Source organism: Glossina fuscipes, unplaced genomic scaffold (genome assembly GCF_014805625.2).
Source record: "Glossina fuscipes isolate IAEA_lab_2018 unplaced genomic scaffold, Yale_Gfus_2 27, whole genome shotgun sequence".
Lineage (NCBI taxonomy): Eukaryota > Metazoa > Arthropoda > Insecta > Diptera > Glossinidae > Glossina > Glossina fuscipes.
In genome coordinates this window covers 2881242-2908041 of record NW_023998422.1, presented here as the reverse complement: position 1 = coordinate 2908041, position 26800 = coordinate 2881242, and the positions used below count along the sequence as shown (strand labels likewise).

General features: G+C 34.6%; 1 protein-coding gene across 3 annotated transcripts in view; it reads left to right on the top strand.

The window, feature by feature from the left end:
- The window catches only part of LOC119636060 (protein prickle), a 178526-nt gene that overhangs the window by 145441 nt on the left and 6285 nt on the right, over positions 1 to 26800 (top strand). For all 3 annotated transcript variants that reach the window (XM_038031149.1, XM_038031148.1, XM_038031147.1), the window contains exons 2-3: positions 13932 to 14703; positions 22778 to 22891. In XM_038031149.1, coding sequence (XP_037887077.1) covers positions 13932 to 14703; positions 22778 to 22891 — 886 coding nt within the window. The remainder of the gene's footprint in view (positions 1 to 13931; positions 14704 to 22777; positions 22892 to 26800) is intronic.

Genomic DNA, 26800 nt, shown 5'->3' with positions numbered 1-26800 from the left:
TGTATTAACAGAATATTTGCGGAAGGCAGAGTCAGAAGGAAAAGAAAATGTGAGTCGAAAAGAAAGTTTAAGTTAAGAATGCTGTCAAACTAAGTAAACTGTAAATTACTGTGAAAACTGTAAAAAAATTGATTGTGAACAAAACCACGATCTTACGATTCGAAGCGTATCCAGAGAAGAATTTCGTAATAAAACGAAAAGATTGCGTATGCAAAAGCCTATGTATTCTAAATGTGAATCGCTATATGGTTAGTGTAGTCGTTTTAACAAAGTGAAATATTTCATGGGTTCCATTGCTCTCCAAGTACTCTTAAGATGTCGATATGGTTAGACCTTTCGAATATGTGTTTTCGAGTATTAGAAAGATTTTCGCAAAGACAGAGTAGATGCTTAATTACAAGACTTTGTCTACAATCGCAACTAGAGAAGTACATTTCTTAACACGCCCGCGTTAATTTGTTCTTATTTTCGTGTACAACTTTCGATCGTGCGAAGATATTTCAAAAACCCTGCTGCTTAAATGCTCGTGAAATCCATCTGCATGCTTAATCCAAAAATGGATTGGCCATGAAGGCGATCCATACGAATATTTGGATCATAGATTTTCAAGTACATGTTGGGTCGAAAAGTATGGATAAAGCTAAGAAAGAAGTCAGGCTTTTTCTTGAAGTTGCTTAAGTTTCTTCAATATTGCGGGCGTGCATAAATAGATCACGTTCAGTTTTTATCTTAATGTTCGTGATCGATTAGGCAATGTCTGTAGTAAATTTGAGGATTTTATATATTTTTTTAATAACAAAAATAGGAGATCAAAATGATGCTTCTTGCTAGTGCTAGGTATATGTCATTGGCATCTCAAGATCTGTACTATGTAAGAAAACAGTGTTAGCGGAATTTGAAATAAAGTCACCAAAAAAATCCATACTTTATACTCGTTTTTTTAAGCTTGAAAATTAAAAAAGATCAAAATGACTTACTCGGTAGTTTAAGGTTAAGATCCATGTCCGAGTAGTTTCTAGCATTGTCGCTTATTTTCGTCAATTTTCTCCATAATTTTTTTTCCGATACATAAAATATATAACACTTTTTTCTTATATATTTTTCAAGGTCAATCTACTTCATTGTTTCGTCCATAACTAATAGTGCCAAAGCCTCGAATTTGGTTGCTTACCGCTTTCCCAAAAGATCAACATAACTCGGTAGGAAACAAATTTTAGTTTTGTCTACAAAATTGACAATGGTGGTCCACTGCTTTACTTCAGGCTGGAATTAGATAGAGAGCTTTCGGATTGCTCTCCTGATCAACAAACTGTCTGTGTTGATAATCGTTTCGAGTTTGGCTTTCGGAGCAAAGTTTGGTTCTTGTAGAATGGCTGGGACTTCGGTGAAGCATTTTCTCTTAGGATAGGTTACATTTTACGACAATAATGCCAACATAAGTAGCAAGAATGATCGCTTCGCCGTCGATCTAAGATATTTTACAAAAATTTTATATTACGCGCTTTCGTAAAGTTTGCTAAAAACTAGGAGCAGATGCACTTAAATTTAGATGGCTCCTCATGCGTAAGCCAAACTAGCCGTGGTTTACTTAAAATATCTCAATTTATTTTATTTAAGAAGACATATGTGTGTGTCTGACTCATTTTGATGAGAACAGAGCAGAAACATATAACCTTTTTACTCTTTTTTTCAACTCCTCTTCTTTCTGTGTAAAGATATGCACACATGTGCTCGCTGAAATGCAAAGTAAATCTACCTGCAGACGAAAATCATATATTAACCGGCACTACCAAGTACTTAAAGGATGATAAGTAATTTTTATATGATTATTAAGACGAAAGGTGGGTAAGAAAGCATCGACAAACATACTTAAAATTTTCAAGCTATGCCGGGCTATTTGTATACACCTGCGCGCGCGCGTGTGTGTCTGTGTGAGTGCTTTGGAAGACCTTGTTGTGCTCGTTGGTTGGCGGCTTTTTAAAGTTTTTAATGCAACGCTATTCGCCATTGCATGGTGGTGGCCACTAAAATGTCCAGCCAAGAAGTCAATCAACTAACAAACAACGAATAATAATTACAAAAAGAACAGCAACAACAACAACAACAACAACAACAAAATAATTCTTATGCTAATGACTACTTATGACGGCAGACGACAAATTAAAGTTGAAAAAAAATTATAAATAAATAAATAACTCATAGCAACAAGTGACCGTAGCTAGCGTTGCATGCGAAACCAAGCAAACAGGCAAACAGGCAATGAATGCATCGTTGCAAGCACACACGATGTGTTCATACCCGTGTACATGAGCGAAGGAATGTTTGCATTTTATCAAACCATCCACTCCTCTGAACATTAGCTTTTACAAAAGCTGTGTAACATGTGTTCTTTGTTTCGTTGTTGCTGTTGTTTATTTATTTATTTTTATTTATTTATTTATTTTTTTTTTTTTTTGTGTGTTTTCCCCGAAGAAAATTTGCGTAATTGTTGGCATATTCACGTGCAAACATACATAGACTTGATGCAGTTTTACGGGCACATTCTCAATGTCACGAGCACAAGTACTTTAGCTACGGCCTTAGTAAGCTTGCTATTGCAATTTTTATTAAACATTCGCGTGAGATTTTTCAAGTCTTGTGAAGATTTTCCACTACGTAACTAAGTAACACACCAGCTATTTCAATTTGATCGAATCCTTCCACGCCATGTAAATGCTAATGTTTCTGCATAAACGTATGCACCCGAAGAAAAATATGTTAATAGAGTGAAAACTTATTATAAATGTGCCACTGAAATGAAAATAAAATAAAAAAAAAAGGAAATTTTCTTTTTATTTGAAAAATAGATTAAAAAAAAAATTGTTGCCGCTTTTTTCATCTCGGTGCTTTCAATGCTCTAATAGGCGCTGAGGAACAAGCATTAAGCCTCCAAAATCTATTAATGAGTTTTGTGCGAACGTGCAAACACTTGATTTCGTTGATTTTTCAAGTTGAAGTGCGTTGGAAACACTACATGCCGCTGCACCAGCTTTTATGTAAATTCATTGAGTTAATACGATTTCAGATGCGTGTAAAAATGCATGCTTTGTGTATACAGATATATGGTATGTATGTATGCATACATGGTTTGCTAGCTATTACATCTTAGACATTCGTATTTAGTTACCTCAATCAGTACGTATACGAATTGGTGGAGAAATCATTTAATTGTCGATTTCATCACAAACACTCTGACATGAATCGGTTTTGTTGTTGCGTGTTTTCTTATTGATTACATTTCCTTTAATATGTGCCGCCAACACTCGAAGCATTTGTTATAAAACTTAAAAGTGCCAAGTGATGCGTATTATAAAATGTTGAAATAGTTGCATCACTGGTTAGATAAGGTTTCTGTGCTTGTAAAGGAAATTGATTTACTTAAAGAAAAAGCAATAAAAATACTCTTAAAGCCGTAAGTGGCTACAGAGTAGACTTGGCCAATGTCTGCTTCAAAGCAATCCATATTTTTTTGTTACGAGGTCACGTCATGATTTCAATCGCTATTTCAATATTCTTCTATTGACTGCCGCTTCTAGGAGGAATTGTCTTTGCAAGCAAATCGGAAAGTTCGATTATTCTCAAAGGAAACCATAAAATAAATTTAGTTTCTCTTCACATCTTCAACACTTCACTTCAGTAGCACCTTCTGCTTTGCGTATTACATTTTTAAATAATCAAAAATATGTGGTAGGGAATGCAGGAAAATTCTTTGACTCTCTTAACTTTGCCCTTTCTCTATTCCATGCGCCTTGTTCCTCTTCTTGCGTCTAGTTTTACTGTCAAAAAAACAACTTGAAATTGTACTCGGCTTAAGCCGAATCTTATTAGCTTGCACGCAGATTTCATTGAGAATAGGACATCGATATAGAGCATACTCATCCTCTTTCGAGAACTCATAAAAGCATTGGAAATATGTGTTTAACAAGCAAAACCACCATAGTCGGCCACGGCACACTTTAAAAATATGTTACAACCTACAGTTGTTCATATAACAGCTTGTCAAAATAAGGCTTTATATGAGAAGCAGTCGAAAAGGTGGTCCGATGCAGATCAGATTCCAAATGCTTTCGTTCTCGGGCCAAAACACATTTCTGTATCAAATTTCATGAAAATATCTCAAAAATTTAATACAAGAAAACAAGGCGACTAGATGGGCAAACGGAGAGAGAGGCTGAGAATCGCATTCTGTATTGGTCGGTATAACAAAAGCGGGGTACACCTTCTAACTATGCAATACGCCTGGAAAGCATTTTCTAGGTCGCACACGAAGACCTGCTTTGCATGAGGGCCTCATGTATAAACTGATGTGATCCAAATTTGCCAGGTTACTATTATAAACCCCTTCTCATCGTGATGTATGAAAATTGAACATTTTTGCTATGCAACAGCATACCTTCTATAGGGGCCTTCATACGGAAGAGGTTCAAAATATTTTCTTATCCAATCCATTTTTTTCACGTTAAATTCGAAATCCCACATACTGTCACTTACCGATTTTTGTCTCCGATAACTGGAAGGTACCACTTGACATACTTTTTTGTGGGGCGGATGAATTTTACACCCAGGAACACCTACAATGGACTCACCTCTTATTATACCGTTTGGGTCTAAGGGTAATAGATAAGTAAAGAACTTGGAAGTAAGGGAAAAAAAATTATTATTTTCCCACAAAGGCGTAAAACCTTTCGTTTTTGAAATTTCCCTGTCACAAGGCAAAGCGAATTTCCTCCCTAGGACATCAAAGATAGTTCTCTTTCCATATGTATTGTTTTGCCAGTGTCCTTGCAAACTGCAAATATTTTATCACGAACCCTTTTAGTTTACCTTCACGAATACATTTAAGTACCTTAGACCTGATAATAGTTTCCTCACAAAGCTGTAAATAAATATTAAACGTTTTTCTTTTATATATACATATATGTCCAGTAAATTTAGAGAGTCGACTTTGTAGGACAAAATTCTTTGATTTTAAAAGGTCTTTGGAAAAACGATACATACATCCAACCGTTACAATGGCCATAAAAAATACATTTTGTTATATTATATTATATGCCGTGAAGAATGACTAAACGCCTAAGAAACGATGTGCAGATGTAATGGCACTTGTTTCTTATAACAGGAGATGGCAACAATGCCATGCACTTCTTGAGACCAAGCTTAACGACAAAAACATAATTGTATTCGGGCTATTGTTGTCATTGTTATTTTTGTATCTTTTGTGTTTTGTGTGTAGGCACGTTAGCTATGCGTGTGTACATGCTGCATAAGTGTTTTGGACTTTGCTTTATTTATGTTCTAACACCGCAGTGTGAATATTTAATTTTTAAGCAAATTGTGTAAATATTTTCTTTTCTTTCTCTGTTCAGCTATTGTTGTTTAACAAAATATCTTTCATTCTTGTCGCTTGTAAGTTATAGTGCGTGTAAATAACAAAAGAAGAAGAACACTTGCATTCAAGGTGTGAAATTATTATTAAGAAGTCTTTTCATTCAAAAGGTTTTGCATATAACGGTTTCGATGCAAAAAAAACAAAAAATGTTTAATAAAAATATAATTACTTTTAGTTTTCTTACTAAATTATACGTGAAAATTGCTTTGAAAAACTAACTAACAATACCCCCCTCCCTTTCGGTTAGTGTTCAAACACTATTGGAAACACCCATATTCGCCATTTGTGGTAGAGTAAAGGAAAAAATTAAAAGCGTAACAAATTGCTTTGCGTTGTTGTTGTCGCAAACGTTATCCATTAGTCGGTGCATTGATTATGTTAGTATTTGTAAGCATTAGTTTACATTGCATTTAACAAAGTGTTATTTTAAAGCGTTGTTGTTGTTAACCAAATAGCAACAACATTAACAGCAAATACAGCAATTTTTCAGTCAAGTGTTACAAATTTACTTCATTTTATTTTATAATCTTGCTTGTGGATGTTTTACATTTTGTACATTTTATGTCACCAAATATTAAATAATCAAGCGGTCTTGCAACGAACGTACGAACATACGCTGTAGTACGCTGAAACAACCAAACCGTTAGTGCGGTTATTAAACTAAACCGATAACGATTATTATTAATTATTCGAAAGGAGCTTAAAAAAGCAGACAAGAGAAAAAAGTTTCACACGACGAAGCTCTTTACGTTGTTCAGCTTACGACTGCATGAACATGAATTCTACGACGTTTTAAGCGAACTCTTACGCTGATGATAATTTTTTTTTTTTTTTAGTGACAAAGTTGATAAGCCTTTCTTTTTGTTCGATATGATCTGTCTATCAACGTCCAAGTTCTCTTTTCGTGTAACTCTTTAACGGTCGGAAGAAGTTAATGAGGGAAGAAAGAGATAGAGAGGCGGTGGCGGTGTGCACGATCGGTAAGTGTTATGTCTTCATCGACTAAGCAGTGACTACGTCCATAGTAAACTCTATCGAATTTGAGATCTGAACTTGCAAGCACCGACCTGGTAGTCAGGTTTCTTACCTATTCAGGCTACTCTAATAGAATCGTCAGATTTATTTAATAATTCTCTTGCAATGTTCTCTGTACTCCACTAAGCGGTGAAAATTTTGAGCAGTAGCAATATGCTCAGAATTAGAGCAAAGCAAAATAATGTTTTTACGTGCAGTCAATAATAACGGTTCGTCAAGCTGGCCCCAGAAGAACCTCGCATTACGGTATCGTGTTCGTTTTGCAACACTTAGACAGTTAGAAGTTAGTGAAAAGCCTAACCGTATGGAACTTTGAAAGCTTTAGGCCACATTTACCAAGTTATCAAGTTGCTGTTAGTAGTATTTTGACCGCACTCGTTGTAGCTGTAGTGAGTGTTCAGCTCGAAAAGGTTTGAGCGGACACTTATCGACTGGACACATAATTGTCAAGTTACCATACGCAGGGTACCCGTCATGGCTACAGTGAGTACTTAGTCAGTGAAAGCATAACACCTATCAACCGACCACATAGTTGCGAAGCTACCGTTCAAAAGGTATTGACCGCACTCGTCGCAGTGGATGCTTAGTTAATAAAAGCATAACATTTAACGACTGGGCACACATCCTATTCCCCAACTGCTTTTCTTCTCCCCACTCGGTTGTGACCATCACGGTGTTATATATACAGAAGACGTCTCCTGTGCGAATTAAAATTCAAAAAAAAGAGAAGGGAATATTTAGGGAACTCGCATAACTCCTTCCATAGAAATATGATGAGATTTTTGTAAAATCTGCAAAAATGGCTGTAGATTCGTTCAGTAGTGGAGAAAATACTATATACTTTCTCTCTATTTTTCGATGCCTCTCCAATTTAGTGATGCCATCTCCGCAAGTGTAGTCGGATAGAAGCAAGCACACTTCACTTTTACAACACGTTTTTCAGCTTCTTTTTGTTTAGCAATGATGTGAAAGACAAATTTTTCAACAGCGGTCAGGTATGGGAATTATGATGAACACGTTAAAATTTCATAGCGTAATTTCAAAACACAATATTTATTACAGCAACCATTGCCTATGCTTTGCCACGATCTGTTTTTTTTTTTCACTACACTAAACCAAGTACTTCCCCATGCATGTTCGCATTCTATTGATTTTAAATATTCAAATAATATCTTCCACTCATTATCTTGCAGTCTGAAAGTATAAAATAGGTTGGTCCTCTTGCTTTTAATTAGTAAAACGTTTACGAGCATTTAAAATAATCGTGTCGTGGAATTTTCGTTCTTCCTGTACGCATGTGAAGACATATAACCTCTCTAAAAATACAACTGTGTGTATCATAAAACACAATACTCAATGATAAATACATTTTGCAATCGGTTGTTAATTCACATTCCACGTGTAATTGCCAAATTTAATATGAAATAAAAGCTAAGCTATTTTTAGAAGTCCCAAGCAAATATCTAACTTTGCACTTTCGGCATCCAATCTCAAGATTAAAAGTTATACGTGATCACAATACAATAGCATTCATATATCTCTTATAGATATCGCAAGCCTTTTGTTTTTTTTTTTTTGTTTTTTTTTTCAGACGCTAGTAAAACTCTCATTAAAGATAAAAAGAAAAAATTATATTCCACTTAATAATACTTCATTAAATTTTATTCTTTGAAATTATCGGTGCGAGTGCTTGAAGTACTCATCGACAAATAACAGAATAATATTTACCTTGTTTAAGTATCGATAAATTAGTTTTTATATTGCATAGCAATCTTTTAACATTAGATGCTGGTTTACATCTACAAAGCTTGGTGTTTGAGTTTTAATTGAAACGCTTTAAATACATATCTACAAGTGCACAGCACAATCCAATCCAATCATTATATTTTAGGATTATTTCCTTTATAATCGAGATTCTTACACATGAACTGTTTCAGATTAAGCGCAGCCATTGTCATTGCAACACAGAAATCAGTTGCGCGTGCAAAACGGAAAAAAGAAAAACAAAAAAGCCGAACCCATAATTGCACATCATACTTGAATTATAAGATGAGATAACCATTAGGTATCGTGAAGCAACGAACCAACAATTATATGAAATGGACTCACTGATCCACAACCAAAGATAGTTAAATGCATGATAGATATCGAGGAGAGATAAGACGATATGCTGGTTGTTCGCGATTTATCACTGATTCGATCAAAAGAATTAACCGCTATTTGAACGAATTATTACATTCAGATCATTTTGGTATTTCCAACCTAGGAACACCTTCCCTCATCAGATCAATGCTACAGTGATGTATAGAATGATTTTCTTCTTTTTTTTTTTACATCTTACTTGTCATGAATTTTATCATTTTGTTGAAGTGTAGAGATTTTCTTTTGCTTTTATTGATATATTGAAAACTATATTTACAATCTCTTAATTATCTGACCCGATTGTGCAAGAAAAAAATAGATAAATAATTAAATAAATTAAACATGTTTGCTTCGGGGAAAAACCAAACTGAACTCGTTAAGGAATTCGTCTATAAAACAATGAAAGTTTTATTCCACACAATGACGCTTGTATGGTTACTATAGTATGCATTCGTATACATACATATATAATATAAATAAGCGGAATAACTCTATTCACTCAAATGATAGGCGATGTGAAGGCTTAAATTTTTAATCTATATAAAATTTACCCCTTTTCCCCGCGAACATTTTATACCCATCACTGTGAGGAGACGAACAAACGCACGGCGTCTTTTTCCAATTTTCGGAATAAAGATGAAAATTTATGTGGCGCAGAGGAGCGAATATGGTAGGCGTGTTCTTTGAAAAGATTGAGTCATTTTCAAATTCTTTTACAAGTTTTGGGGCCTTATCTTCGGGAGAATATTTGCCACAGATATTACACAATTGCGCAGAGGGACCGATGAAAGGACGGACATGCTTAGGTGCCCATTCGCCCATTGCCCATTTCGCCCATTTTCTATACTGAACCTACGTGCAAGAACTTTAAGCCTCATTACGCATTTAATTTTATAAAATGTTAATTACTAAAGCACTGGTAACCCTTGTTACTGTAAATTTTTTGAAGCCTTCTTATGTTCTTAATTTAAATTTATGGTGTTACAGAAATTCGGAAAGTACTTCTAAATCCATCAGTGAATTTCATTGCGCTTATTTATCAATTTTATTAAAATTTTTTCTCGTGTACGTAATACAATGAAAAAGAAAGGAGGAAAAATACAAGTACAATGTAAAGTACAATGTATTGTCTTCTAACTAGCGCTTCCGAAGATTCAAGTAGAGAAGGGTCATCTCCTTACCCTTACTTCTAGTATTTAAAATGAAATGTAAGAGAGAGCCAAACGCGGGACATAAGGAAATCCAAAGAAGAAGCAGCTGGACTGAAATTTCAGAACATAATTTATAAGCCACCTGCCACCTAAAATGTTTAGTTGATGAACATAATGCAAACGAGTTATGAACAATAACGTTAGTGCTGTCGACCGGTTTGACCGTTATTTCTTAAATTTTATGTGTCGTTTAAACGTTAAGCTGCAATTTAATGCCTAATTACTTTATACACGATGGAAACAATTTTTCAGTACCCACCCAGTTTATCATAAAATTGTTGGAGAAATAATAGTCTTCCAATTTATTAGCTTAAAATAATTTATAACATACTATATTAGGCGTGGAAATCTGAAACCGGCATTTTCCCAAAAGTGGCTCTAGTTGCCAATGTATTGACCGTCGAACTGCATCAGTTTCTTCTTGATATCTGGAAAAACATACGTCGATATCACTTTTTCTTTGCTCGAACTAGACGAAAGAAAGACGCTTTTTCATCGTACCGTCACGAGGAATAAAAAGTGGATTTATTTTGAGAATTCTAATCGCAACTGCTCATAGGCAGGTTCATGTGTACCATCCACATCTATTGCAAGACCGAATCGCTGCCTGGTAAGACAGAAAGGATGCGGTCTGTTCAACTCTCATGGAACGTCTTCTACCGAGAATAGCAATGGATTTAAACCGTGTGCTGTTTATAAAAACTGACAAAGAATGTGTAATTTTTGACTATCATCCGGAGGCTAAACTATTCTCTTTTTCTTCTGCAAACCACAAATCAGCAACGGATCAACAGATAGATACGATATTCCTTCTCTCTTTCACCAAGGTTCGCTTTGAGATTTTGAATCAACAGAGTTTAGAATAAATTTTTTATAAAATATCAACCAATCAATCCATCAATCAATCTATAAAAATTTTGCAACTTGAGTTACCCAAGTTATGATATAAACCTTCAAATCGTAATCACTTTATTTATCTAACCTGAGCTCCGTCCGATAAAACATGTTAACTTAAATAAGCAACTTTCATAAAAACATTCAATAAATCAATTTTGAAAATTTCATTTGCATCTGAGGCGTCACTAAGCCGTTTTTAAATACAAATATTTTCCATAGCTTAATACATATGTACATTTTACTATTAAAATGAAATGAACGTTCAACGAATGCACGCTTATTTATTATAATCCATTATGGATATAATGGGTGTATAAATAAGTCCATTACTTTTTTTGATAAAATTCAACTTACTTGTTACGGAGCTTTCTAGTCCAAGTAGACATCGTTATAGCCCAGGGTCTTTTATCATTTATCGGGTAGTTTATAGATGCCTCAGTGTTGGAAACTTGTCGATTTAGGGGCGAAATAGGCTTCGACGCATTTTTGCACCTCTTCCGTTTTTGTGACCGGCGACCTGCTAAATATCACTGCATCCGTTTAGATAAGGGGCCATGGTAAGATTCCAGGTAGGAAGAATATGTGGGTTGGGATAATACTTCTCAACCCAAGTTCAAAATTATTTTCTTGGCTGCTTTTCCTGGAGACAGACGGACATGTGTGAATTTCATCATTTTCAAGATAAAATTTTTTCGCCCGAAATGCAAACCATATCCTAACGGTTTCGTAGCTCAATGCGTTTTCACTCCAAGCTAACTTAATCATTTCCATCAGTTTGACGTTTAAATGACATCCATCTAAACTTTGATATACACGGAAAGACATCTCGTAAACATCTGGAACTCACGTCATTCGAAAACCAATGTCTAAATTATATACCTAAAAATTTTCGGCAAAATTGAAGGCGTCAGGTACGTTTTATGCAACAACCAATTTTAGCGGAAGGAATTTACTTGTCCACCTAATATGTTTATGTGATGCATTTATTCATACAAGATTTGGGAAAGCAGCATATTTTTCAAAGAGATATGCAACACGAAAAAAGATGTTTATATGATGATTTAAATCTCGCTGTCTATGTACGAATTGTTATGTGTACTTAAACGATTACCTAAAAAATATACTCAGAACATTTCATGCAGAGAAAATTTGCCCGAGGAAAGAAAGTGTTGTTCAGCACACCTGGTCAATTTGTTTCCGGACACGCAATCTTTCATATAATTGTTACATGCCTGCACATTTGCCGTTATACACATGCTCCACTTGCTCCAAAAATGCTCAACTGAAGACATCAATAAGCGCCATAAAAGTTCCATTTAAAAGCAAACGATAACACCGACTAGTTACCCGTATGGAAAAACTATAGGAAATGTTCATTTTATTCCTTTGCTTTAAAAAGCTGGCATTTATTGTAAACTCATCTTTTAAAAGGTAAAACATTACACAGAAAATATCTTAAAATCCTACTCCTATAGAAGTACGATTCTTAGTGCTTTCTGTTATGACCGTTCATATGCGAAACTCATTTTATGATTATGTTTTAATTGTAGCTCTCTACTCTCTACTCGCATCTAAAAGAATTTGCTCGCATTAAGTGGAAATTGTAATTTTTAACCGAGTCATAGTGGCTGACACATTTCGATTGAAAAGCTATATGACCAACCGCTGTGGACAATAACACCTACTACAATAACGCTTTTTCATAAGTAATTTGTTAGGCAGCCTGATAGGGTGCAATAGAGAAAAAAAAACGAGAGAGGGAGACAGAGCGCAATGATGCTAATAAAAATATAAACAAGCTTGATTTTACACACTTTTCAACTACTCTTTTCGCATTCCCCACCCAAGGATGGAGATGCATTCATTTCGTTAAGAGGTTTGCAATACTCAAAAGGAAGCTTCTTAAAATATATAAAAACTGTCTTAGCATGGTTGTCTGCCAGTGCACATGTCGGTCCCTCTGCGTAATATCTGCGGTACACAAACCCGAGATTGCAAAGGTAAATCTACCGGCTTCAGATCTAACAGACACACTAAAAGATCTCGCAGGGATGAAAATGAAAGTCTTGTCAAAACGATTGTTCTGCGGACCGAATCGCAGAGGGAACTGAAAATCGACGAACTTAAGCACGCGCACAGTGCAATATGAACTAGTAACAGGTTTGTTTTTACTTACAACAATTAAAAATTTGCCTTATTCTACGAGCGATCTTGTAGTAGTTTTATAAAAAGGGGAAAAAAGCAGCCATGCCCGTCCAACAGTAGAGTATATGGAAATTTGGTTATTTTTCTTTTCACGGTGTGTTTTTTTTAGAACAAAGTGATGGATATAGAAGATTCGGCCGCAGCCGAATATAATTTTCTTAATTGTTTTCTTTCTTGCTGTTAAAGTTGATTGAGAAGCAAATCGAATACACATTGTTCGGTGAGAATCACGTAAACTGTTCACTACTTGTGCGGTTCACTTAAGAGAATTGCTTTACTGATCATTGTTGCTGGCCGGGATCATGAAATGCTGCGCTGCGACACCAAGCATAGCAAAAGCATGGTCATGCGATTACTGGTGCTTGCTTTTACATTTTCCCTGATTCCACCATCGTTCAGTTACCCGCTGTGAATGTTTTGAAAGAATTCTATGAAAACTGATTTCATATTCGCATGAGCATGCGCATGCGCATATGCTTTGTGTTTTGTGCACGTGCTTTCTGCTGCTGTTGCTGCTGCTGCTGTTGTTGTTGTTGTTGTTGTTATTGTTGATACTCTTTGAGTGTAAGGAGTTTCCAGTGAAAATATTTATGCGTTCACATATATTAGTACATTTAATTGCCACGAAATTCATAAAAAGAACTATAAAAAATAAAAATAGATGCAATTTATTAAAAAAGAAAAAAATGCATGCAATTGTTATAAACATTAAACTCCACATAAATATATCATACATTTCATATTATATGTAATTTAAATAAATAAATTTCATTTGAAAAAGAAAAAACTTCCGATATACGATTTCTATATTCATAACGTTTCTTTTTTAAATAAATAGCACAGCTCAGATAATTGTAAGATAAAATCTCCCATCTCTGATCCAAAGTTATGAAGCAATGTCTATAAATTAGCAAGAAAAAAAATCTTAAAAGCATTGCCGCTTTAGGATGAGCAATGCACAAGTTAACAATAGATCGCTGATTAAACTAAACACTATTTTTTATATTTTGCAGACCCATCAGCCGAACCCCGCTCACACAAATTTCATACCTGCAAAAAATTCCAACGCTACCCAGGCATTTCTCACCGAGCTGTACAGCTACAGCTAACGTTTCCCAAGCGGGCTCCAGTACACCACCACCGCCATTGCCACCTCTTAATAGTTTAAGACAAGGCACTGGCAGCAATAATGCCTCGCCATCGAAAGGGCCATTGCCCAGCAGTTCTTCGGCTGGCACTTTGTATTGCGGAACGAATACCGCCGGCTTGCCTACATCCCCATTACCATTGCAACGTCAATACCAACCACAGCTAACTCACCTGCCACCGGTCTCATCCCACCAGCATCCATATTTACCACCTCACTTACAACAGCCCAATAATCAGCAGCAGCAGCAACAACAACAACAACAACAACATCTTCAACATATTGTAACGACACCGTTAGCTGCAACATCTTTGCAGCATCACGCTCCATTACAGTATTCACCAGCAGCATCTGCATCATCATCGATGTCCAAGTATTCGACGTCCTCATTAAAGCCACATCATTTGCAACACCAACAGTCCCATCATCATCAACAGTCACAACAACATCAATTGTCGCCCGCAATTTCATCACCATCACCTCCCTCTCTGCTTCATCATCCATCAGCGGTACATGGTCACGGTCCCTTTTTGGTGGGACAACATTTAGACCTACAACGGCAGTCACATTCAGACGACGACAGCGGATGTGCCATTGAGGAGTATACTTGGGTGCCGCCAGGACTCAGACCAGATCAGGTAATTAATATTGATTATCATAGCGTTTCTGATCTAAACATGCAATAGAGAAAATATTATATATTCCCCTTCTGAAAATGATCCTTCGATGACAGGCAATATGCATTTCGAACAATTGCTTGTAAATAATAAAACAACGACAATCAGGTGTAGGTTACACGCAAACGGAAAGGGAATTATGAAGAATACTTATATCCCGCGATATTTAATAAGTTTTCTAATTTCTGCAAATAATTTCTTTTAATTTTGCTTTTTACATAATATCCACAACCCAGTGATGCGAACCCAATTAGGAATTAACTCTGAGATAAATGATTTATTTTAGACCAACACACTCAGAATAAACGTGTAGTGAAAACGCGCCAAATCAGTCAAATGACGCCAGATTCACTATAATTGTAGCACTCCTGCTGAATAATAGCAAACCGTACGTTGTGTTCGAGTGAGCAGGTAATCTTATACCCGTGAACTCCATAGTTTCATTTTACAATACTTTAGGATTACCGGCACTAGGCTTGCTATAGTTACGCACATACTCTTGCTCTTGGTACTTCCTGGACGCCATTCAGCGAATACTCCGTTGAAAGCAATAGCAAGAAGGCATTTGATGGTTGGTCTTGCCCAACTACAATGATTTCACTTGTTTTTCATTCCGTGTTCACTGATGCCCCTTGCATTTACAGAAGAAAAATGTAACATCATTTTCTTTTCTATCGCATGCTACAATTTTTATTTATAATTTCAAATTAAACGTTCAAAAAACCTTTTATCGACCTCGAGAATCAAATTTTCCCCACTATTATCAAAAATACAATGCATATAAATTAAAGTACTAAGAAAATACTACCGAAACACAATGCGCTTTACCCACAACTTGATCGATCTATAGAGCGAATACACCGTCTATCGCTCTTAAAATTAAATATCGTAGACCAGCCTGCTGAAAAACTGATGAGTACCCGAAGACTATATTCATACCGACTATAACTTCCTCTTTGCTTTACGTTGCAACGCTTCAAACACAAGATACTTGTTAACGTCCAGCGCAAAGCCCAGCAGCCAGGAAGTGCGTATATCAAATCGCCATATCCATATTCAATTCCCATGACGGTAAATTGTACTTTAACTACGATTGCCACATGATTTCGGGTACAGTAAACGCTTGATCGCGCACACATCTCTTAGGCTACTCCTCCCGTCTTTTTTCCTAACTAACAGGGAATATCACCTCAATGACAACAACAAGAGGAAAGAAGAAGATTTGAAAATGAAATTCCACATTTAAGAATCAAATCGAATCACTGCCATCCCCACGCATTAAGATGACTGGCTCAATTGCTTAAAGCATTTTTATGAAATACTTATTTTTACACATGTATTAAAGCGTTTAAGCCTAATTACAATAACACTTTGCAATGGAAATAGAAAATCTGGCGATTAAAGATCAAACCGGTTATTGTAGTGAAATATTTAAACAAATAAAATGGAAATAATTAAAGTCAACTCATGGAAATGGAAAAGTATGAATGTATGTATGCTATCTTATAACAGATTTATCACGAAAGTAATAAAAAGAAAATTGGAGCAAAATCGTACGAAAACAAGCTTTACTCAATCAAAACATAATCAATTAAATTATAAAGCAATTATTTCGCTTAACATACATTTGTGTTTGCTGTTAGTTTTTATTGCACATCAAACCAACTGTTATGCGTAAACGTATGCCAATGAAACGGGAAAATAGTAGTTTTCTTAAATTGGTTTTTGGGTTAATTAAAACGATTTCCATTAACGTTTTCAACCAAAGCCATTACACATTTTCCAATTTACAGATACATACTTGAAGTCAGACCATCTGCGTTCCAAACTGTTTCATATTCATTTTGATTTTGCTTTAATGAAACTGTAACTATGCGTATTAGTTCGCGTAAACCTTTTTTTTTTTTAAGCTGCTTAAACATCACATGTCCCAGCCAAATGTGTTATAATTTATTAGTGCGCCTCGTATCCATTTATGCAAATAAATCTTCTTGCTCTCGCAATACATTATTCGTTTTCCTTTTTGTTATGCTCAAATCGATAAAGTATTTTCATTCGTTGCACGCCATTCAACGCAATTTTGGATCTTAGATACTTTTCTCTCGCATTAACCCATTCGAGACAAAGTTTTTGCCTTGAAGATCATCGCCAGGTTGGGAGTTTTTTTTGTTCGTTTTGTATTAATAGTTATTGTTTGAAAAAACAAGTAAAAAGGTTATAGTGGGCTACAATCAACCTGCACCTCCCTATCAATATTCCCATAATGACCTTTCAAAATGATGTTATATAAGACCCATTGTCAACAGCATTCATCTTTGAGTCAGAACACGTCAGAGTACCACATTTCATCAAAATATCTCGAAAATTGCCACACCTCTTGCCACTAAAAATAAGGTGGACCGATAAACGTAAATCGATTCAAAAAGTGATTCTAAATAGATGCACATAAAAAGCAGAACGGAGTCTCAAGTCATTCTGGGTGTTGCATGCATCTACACAAACTCAATATATTATTGCGCGACAGGCAGTATAATGCATAGAAAGTATGTTTGCAATAAAAATTAATCACTTCGTTGCCCAATTCATACAAACAAGATAACGTTGAACGCAAATCCTTCCGCAATGCGAAATAAAATAAAAATACATCATTAAAATCGAATGGCATTCGTCTCAAAAAAACTCAAGTAAGAAAAAATCGTCATTTAGGTTCAGTACTAAAAGAAAAAGGACATAATCTACAAATAAATTCGCAGGGAACAGTGTAAAGGAGAGGAAGGAGTTTGAAATTTTGATGAAAAGACAAGCCTTCGTTTTCTTTTCCATAACGATAGCGCTTGAAAAATTCTCCCAAACATAATCCAGGCTTACCGACATAACTACGGCAAGATTAGTTAGTATGTCCCTATTTCCCGCCTTTGTGGCACTACTCGCAAATTGGTTTTTTCTATTGCCACTTCTGTGGACTACTTTAGGTAGATGATCGCTTGATAGCAGAGAGTTTAGTGGATCGTTTGACGTATTTTCATTTAATATAATTTATTTTAAACTATAGACGATATTCGTGAAAGTTAACTTTTTTGTTGAATATGTTTTATACGAGATTTCTATTAAATTAGTCCATAAAATAATATCACTATCTAGAGTTAGAAAACTGTGATACTTTTTACTATATTTTGCTATTTTGCCTCGCATGGAAGGTGTGCAATTCGTCTCTTATGAGTTAAGAAAACGAAAAAAAAATCAGATATATAATAAGCCATGACCCTGAAAATCAACAACACTCAATCATGGTGATTACTTTAGCAGCCCTTCAGTCGATTTGTACTTATACCTATATTGTAACTTTTCTTGCACATGTAATTATGCACATTTGGCAATGGCTTTATAATTATGAATAATAAAAGAATTAAAAAAAAAAGAAACCAACCTTCATAGGTATTTAACTTTCATTTACTTTGGTCAAAAGTGTTTTAATGAAGCTTTATTAATGATCTTTATTACGCGAAATTTGCATTAGTGTACGCCTTGACTTCTGAAATAAATGATTTATTCATAATTCAGTGGCCGAAGCAGTGTCGTTTAGTGTTGTTAACACTAATTATTAGAGAAATTTGTTTTGATTATACAGAGTTAAGGGTCAGTCAAGTGCTTTGATATTAAAATTTTAAAAAAGTTGAGAAAGCGAATTTGATCGATTTGGCAAATGAAGTATTTAATTAGTGACATTCCATCGTAAGCTTTGTTCGAGTTGAAGTTGAAGAATGGGGTGACACCTGAGAGGCTCTATTTATAAACCGTTTGTAGCAGTTTAGAAGAAGATACCGGAATATTATAGTAAATGCAAAATTAAAAAAATTAAAAGATTGATTCTAGGAAGTTTTCCTTCTGCAACCACATCATTACATGCCATCGATGATAGGAATTGGTAAAGTTGTTTCTTTTATTGAATCAGCGTTGTCTGCTGTTTATTCGTCTGGGCATTTGTATGGGGCTTAAGAACGACTACAGATTCTACGAATAGGAATCGGATTCGTACTTAATTTGACACTGACGTAACGTAACGGGCCCATAACATGTTGCAGCATATGGACAAGCCATACATGGACGAAAGCTCACACAGAAAATAACAGCATCTCTTAGAAAAGTCGCTAACGGCGTATTTATAAATATGGTATGATATGAACAATAACATTTGTGCCACGAATGAAGAGATACTTTGAACGTGAAGTGCAGACCCCTACGCTTAAACGCACAACAATTCTTAACTTTGCTACAGAAGTAAAAACACTATAGCGGACCGCGATTGAGCATTACTCGTCGTACGCAATCCTCAAGTTATTCATAGATAGGGCATTACATGAAAAGTTGTCCGAACTAAATCATTTCGAACAGCGTTTGCCCTTGAGCCAAAAGCACGTCAGCGTGCCAAATTTCATTGAAGTATGTGAAAAATTTTTGGCTGTAGATCGAATACAAGGGAAAGAGATAGGGACAAACGGACGTAATCGATATAGCAAAAAAGACGGATAGCAGATAAAACGAAAAGTGTGGACATAATAAAATCTTTGTGCATTTCAAGTTCTCTGAGTGTTGCATACATCCGCACAAATTTAATATACCCTACGACAACTAACGATGTAGGGTGCAACTTTGAAAATTCTGAAAGAATAATTCCGCTAATATATAATCGCCGAGGTAATTATTAAATGCTTTTAAAAAATATTAAATATCTTCGAACAGCGTAAACTTTGTATTTAAAATTCTACAAAGCTCTTATCGGTTACAACGTAACACTTTTAATACATCCTGCTTATCTTCGCTTAGAGAGATGAACTTCCTTCGAAGACCTGTACGATTAATATACAAAATCATTTTTATTTTACTTTCCGGAAACTCATATTAAGTGACAATTTTTCTCTTTATTTACCAAACTACATTATGCTCCTGAATGTGCTGCAAAAAGTACGCACACCCACATGCACAGAAACATAAAAGGCCCACAACATGAAAGAATTTTTCATTGCTATGTAAGGATTGAAAAATTTATATGAACTATGTATGTATAAGTGTATGCCTGTTAATTGAATAGCATTGAGTGAAATAATTAAAAAGACCAAAAGTTATAAATAGACATCAATGATATGCAAACATACAGTTTACGGAACCCAACTGGGTAGCGAAAAAGAGATTTCCAATTATTTCAATTTTTTTTCCATTATTGCATCTTTGAAACTTAGTACGAGACTTTTTCGCTTCATTCGATTTCAATTAATTTTCAAATTAAATTATGTTTATTTAACTGCTTTACAGTCTTATGCAAGACAGCAATAATCCTCTTAATGTCAATAAAAGAAATCGATCCCTACGCACATATTTTTTGTTTTGGCAACGAAATGAAAAAGTACGTAAACAGTGTACTGATGTTCATAGTGTAATGAATAATGTACTTATTCAGGTTAGGCCAAATCATAAAATATTTAAGGCATACATACTTACAATTATGTAAATATGTTTATATATAAATATGTGCGCATGTATATATATATATATATATATATGTACAACCTTATAAATGTATATTTTCAAATATATTCATGGTTACGCAAAATCTTCAACTATGCAAAGCATACATACAATTATATGGGTGTGTGTAATATATATATATATATATATATCTATATATATATACATATATATATTCTCCTTCTTTTTCAATCACTAATGCTGTCAACATTTGTAAAAGATATCAACAGCACAGCAGGGCATTTTTGTCTTCTTCCAATTTTTACCCTTTCCGAACTAAAGGAGCACTGTATACATGTATCATATGATGAATTATTTGCATTTAATTTTTATGAATAGTTGATAGCCTTAATTGTCAGGAGATTAAAGTGCATCCAATGAAATGAATTTATGTCTAAAACCAATAAATTGCTATAAATTAAAATGCAGGATGAAGTTTGAAAAAAAATTTTTTAAAAATATATCGCCTGACTACCTAAGAACTTTTGTCCAGAGACGTATCGCTGAGTTGTATTATTCTCTTTTTAAAGATAAAGCTTTTTTCCAATTATAAAGGAAAAAATTCTTGTAAATCTTACAAAGAGGCTTGAAAGTTAGCCTCTTGTCCGTTTCTGCAATATATTCATCCAAGTAAAATAAAAATGTTCAAATTTTTATATACATGACAATGGTAACAGCGACAATCAAAAACTTCTTTCCAAAGCAGTTGCTTAGTCTTATGTTTTTCTTCGTTAATCAATGGTTTTCCAACAAGAAGTTTTAAATCTGGTGCTATTTTTAAAGAGTGTCGAAGATACACTTTTGATTAGCAAAGGCATTTACCAACACTAATGAGGCCGAATCGGAAGATTCCATCGATATTCGCCTACATAACGCGATTTTATTATGAAAATACCTTTCAAACAATCACTAGAGTCGGCTTACGTACTAAGTTTCAAAAATTTGGTAAAAATAGTTCCGAAATGCAGAAATTGAATTTGTTTAGCCTTTCCGAGAGGTATTTTCATACAGACTCATGAGGCGTCCATAGAAGTATCTTACGTTTCTCAATTTGGACGGGGTATGCATTCATATCCAACCAGGTTTTGACCTGAACTATTTAACAGAGCTCTGTGAGATAGCCATTATCGGATTCGATCACTCATAGCAATATATTTGTTCACTATAAATAATTCGACCTTCATTTCGACCAAGAAAGGAAAACGAAACACACCGTTTCATTTTTAAACCGCCAGTGCAATTACATTTAACAAATAAAAAGTAGAAATTTTTCGATGCGGATTGAACAGTTCCACAATGTATTGTAGGAGTAAAAATTTACTACAAAATGAAGAAAAAAAATATTTCTTAAAGAGAGGGTAGGTATGAAGGTAGGTAAACAACCAAACTGCCCTGAAAGTCAGAAATTGTAATTTATACTGTTGTCGAAAGCGCCTTTTCACTTAACACCCTGCCTATACTCATGCTATTATACAATGAGTTATTATTTCTTATGTTCTTTATCTATGTATAATAATGACACCGTGTGATATTGATAGGGAAATAAGAGTGGAAATAAAATAAAGAATGAAGTTATAAGATATACATTTTTACTCCGAAGTCAGCACACAACAGCACTTATAACACTTTCTCATAAAAAACACTGAAACCTTATTCAAAGTAGCAGACACAAATTTCCCATTTATTCTTGTTGATCATACAATGTTTGGTGCTGTAATCACCTTTATCTACTACCGCTTAATCCTTCACGTTGCATATGCCTACTTTGGTAGAGAATATCAAACCTACTTAATAGCCTCTGGAAGTTTATCGTCATACCTTAAAGAATTTTTGCCCACATTTTATTTGAATGAGATCCCATAAATTTTCCAAAACAGGACAACCAGGACATTATGCTGATCGCTTTAGAACAATCGTAGCAAAAAAATCAAATTTATTCTCTCTGAAAGGATATTCGAAAGCAATCTTCTAAATGTTCTAAATAAACTTAATATGAGAACGCATGCTATACCCAGTGAAGCCTTCCGGACCCTAGTTGACATGATCAGCTTAATTTCTTCAACCTAATCTTTCAGTTTTTGTATTATCGCTCGATAAGACATTCGTTTTTAAGAAGGCTGCGTGAAAAGATGCGCGAATTCCTCGTTCATTTTGGTAGGCAGCAATTTTGCAGAGCTTCAAGCGGCCTCTCGCTTTTGCGAACAATGTCTTCCATATTGTACGAAAAGTGTATGCTTTAATGTTACATAACAATTAGGTCGCGTTTCGATTTAGTTCAGAGAAATTTTCAATTAAATTTTACAAAAATTTTATATTAACCTATGCCACGCTTCACTTAGCTTCACACACACCAACTTTATATTGTAAAATGTAAGATGCTTTCAGTGAAATTCGATATTAACTTTTTTGCATAAACATCTTTTTTATATAAAAACTAAGTTTGTATTAGCAGGAGCAAGTTAAGCATTTCTTGAGTAAATTTTCCCCTTTTTCCGTTTGTTCTCGATTACAGGTGCGATTATATTTCTCACAAATACCTGATGACAAAGTGCCATACGTTAATAGCCCCGGCGAACAGTATCGCGTACGACAGTTACTACATCAACTTCCGCCACATGATAACGAGGTAAGTATTGAATCAACTAAAAAAAAAATAAAAAAAAACAAAAAGAAAGAAGAAAGAAGAAAAAATGGAACAAACCCAGAACGAGGAAAAGAATTCTTAATATAATCGCTAATGCTTATATAATATGTATATATAAGTACGTAAGAAATGCATTTAAATATTTTTCATATGTTTATAAGTTGTGTTTAGAGATGCTTGTTAGACATCAGTACAAACATATGTTATACAAACATCGTATTATTGTTATTATTCTAATAATTGTAGATTTTCCTTCTATCGTTTATTGGATAAATTGTGAACTATTTCCCATAAGCATAACTAAAGGATGTAAAGTAAAAACTCCAGCAGACTATATAGAGCAGTCAGTGCATAGGGTATGAAAAATGTAAAAAAAAAAATTCTCATTACACACATAACTATATTGTCTGAAATGAATAAAAATGTTGTTAACAAACCAAATCCAGAACAAACGAACACAACAACAGCAAGACAAACGTATCTCTAGGACGTACGTCGTATACCCTTAACATCAACGATGACTAGCATTTTCTTATTTATTCGCTTATAAGCAAAGACTAACGCATATTTTGCTTAGGGACTATTATGCAATGCTTTCCGATTTGAAAACTTCAATATGAGATACAAAAATTTATGCTTTAAAAATATAAATTGTCTAAACATAAACTAAGGATTTATACTGTAAACGGCAGAACCAACGAACGAACCAAAAACCCCATAACTATCAAGTGCAAAATGTCCCAAAGTTATTTTCGAGTGCCTCTACGTACGATACTGGCAAACAACAAATCACAGATTTTAACTTAAAAATTCGTAAACTCTTTTTATTTTTTGTGCTGCATAAACTGTTCTCTTTATAAACCTACGATATACGAGGATACACGTAAAGATGCCATATTAAAGCTTTGCCAAACAACACAATTATATCAGTGTTCAGACATAGCAACTAACTATGTACTAATGTGTGTTGTGTAAAGAGTACATTTGCAAGTTATGGTAAATTTGCATAGAATTCAAATGGTTTTGTGAGAATTGAACGGACCTGGGGACAAAGTTAGACCATGTAGTGCATGGCTACCGTTTATTTGATTGTTTTCAAAACTATGTAATTGCAGCAGATACTTACATGAATGCACTGCGAGAAAAGTGTTGCTATAAGAAAAATAAATTAACACTCACTGTTAGATTGTGTAGAATATCTACAGATTGAAGACAATTTTGTTCGATATATTTCGCAATAATGTATCTTATACACCATATCGTATTATTGTCTATATTGTACATCCTTTAGTGTATGTAAATGATACCACATATCGCATATGCCATATTCTGTAGAATACACGTCATCTACCCTATAGTACATCTGTCGGGTGAATAACCTATCGTATATGTTGACAACATGCCACAGGGGCTTGCAAACACTACAAATTGTAGTCCACTTAACGCTGGACAAGTTTTCGCATCAGCTGATATTTACCATACTATTATAATACTTATCGCGTTAAATTGATTAAAAACAGTTATTAGATTGCAATGTATATACCGACCGTGGATTCTTTTCCTTAACGTTTCATATATACTACAGCGTATAAAGCATACCATCCATCTCACATACAGAGCATATGAAATATCGTATATCGTATATACGACAAATCGTGCCATATGCATCACACATTGTAGATATTGTGTATGTGGTCGTATACATTGCGTATCGTATCGCTATAAAATCATACGATAATTTGCTGAAACTCTGTGGTCTCGTTCTTCAGCAAAATAGTGATGTGACAAACACTTACCTTAATAAAAATAATCCGAAACAAAGATGTAACCGATCGCAACATTTATGAGGTACGCGAACTTTCTGAAAGTCTTCCTACTCTTTACAATGCAAACATAAGATATATTATATACATGAGTCAATCTTAAAACTACTATTAACCTCACAACTGCTTAAGATCATATTACATTTGCAAGCAAGTATTTTATGTACTTTAATCTTAAATATAACAAACATCAAAACTGATTTCGTGCCACATCAACTTGTTTCTCTATTTAAAAATTCTATATCATTTTTCGGGCCCAATGGATTCGTTGTACTCATTTCTTCAAACGCTTCTTACATTCACACATACATCGAAACTTTCAAAAATGGATATATACACATTCCTGATCAGTGGAACTCTTTTAATCTGCCTGTTTTTCTGATTTTTGTTCGGAACATTAGATCTTTGTCGATAAGAACACATTTCATTCAAAATTGTTTGAATTATTTTCGTTAATTTTTTTCCCCGATTTTATAAATCTCCTAAACAGAAAAAACGGTTCAATCTTTGGATTACCGAAAAACTTAAGCAAGACAGAGGAAAATACATAATTGTAGTCCCTACCTCAGTAATGGGATAATGCCATATAGCATAAAAATATTACTTGAAACATATACGATATATAACTGAGCCCACCATCTCTTTGTTTTCACTTGCATAATAGCCTCTAAGAGAGAAGCAGAAAAAACGCACTTTTTAAATAAGAGCATAAACCTACATCTGAACCCTCTCTTCAAATTACCAGGTAGCGCTTTGAAGAAAAAATTCCAAATTAACATTATCGTAGGCGTGTGTGTACAGCCACATCTCGCAATCAAACACAGACCATTTCGTTCTAAATATTAAAAAATTCAACATAAAAATATCTTCCTCCTTTTCTTCTGAAAATTCAGCGAATGAATGACAGATGATACGGGGCGCCACATGGCCAAGGTTCAGTATGAACACGAAGCGCTCTTTCTGAAGTCTACTGAAGTTAAAAATTAGTTTTGCTTCCAGCTTTTTTGGTTTTTCTTTATCATGATCAATTTTATTTTGATCCAGGTTCTGTTATACCTCGCCTCTTATAAGACGTTCTCCCACGTTTTTATACACTACACCATCTGTGGTACAAGTTGGTGCGGGTGCATACAACACCCAAAAGAGTTTAAGATAGATACTCCTTCCATTATATTACCAGAGTTGCTTTTAAATCAATCTAAGCCTGTCTGTCCGTCTTATTTTGTTGTGTTCAACCTAGTGGACATAATTTTTGAGATATTCTTATAAAACTTCGTACACCAACATGTTTTAGTGCACTTCGCCATTCAACATGGTGCGGATCAGGCCTTCCTATACAACGCGTTATTTTGAAACATCGACAGGAAAATCACTGTAGGGTAGGGTTGTGTATAGTATTTAACGGCAGACCGTGTCACGCTATATTGTTAGTACTTTTCTTTTTTCTCGCAATTTTTATCATGTTTGAAAAGAGTAATAAGTTTGAGAATTCGTGAGCGTAAGGTCTCATTCAGTTCGTTTGTTTCCTCAAGAAAATCTAGCCAAATAAATTTAGTCATAATTTCAAGTCAATGAATTTTTGTCGCATTATATTTTCCAAAAGTGTTTGTGCCACGATATCATTGAGTGATTTGTAGACTTAATTACGCTTTCAGTTCCCTAAAATAGTTCTGAAAAGAACTATTCCCAGTATTCGAAGTCATTTTTTCTTTCTGGCCGTTAGGGAGAAATCAACTTTACGAAAATATTGAAAGAGTAGTTTCTTTTCTTCAGAAGGTATCGTTAAATTATTAAGTATTTGGTTTGAACAGATTGCCGCTGTTCAGATTCACTATATACTTGTCAATCAGTTTTATGCTGTCTCACAAAGTTATTCTTCACATTACACCCGTAAAAGTGAAACGAAGAAAGCGTTTCCAAGGCTAAGGAAATTTCAAAACTTTATCTTAGTGTAGTGAAAATAATAACAAACACATGTATACGGTTATGTTTAACGTCATCAAAAGGCAAACTAACGCCTTACTAAACAATATTTGCATATCTACTTACTTGCTGATGCTGATGTGTG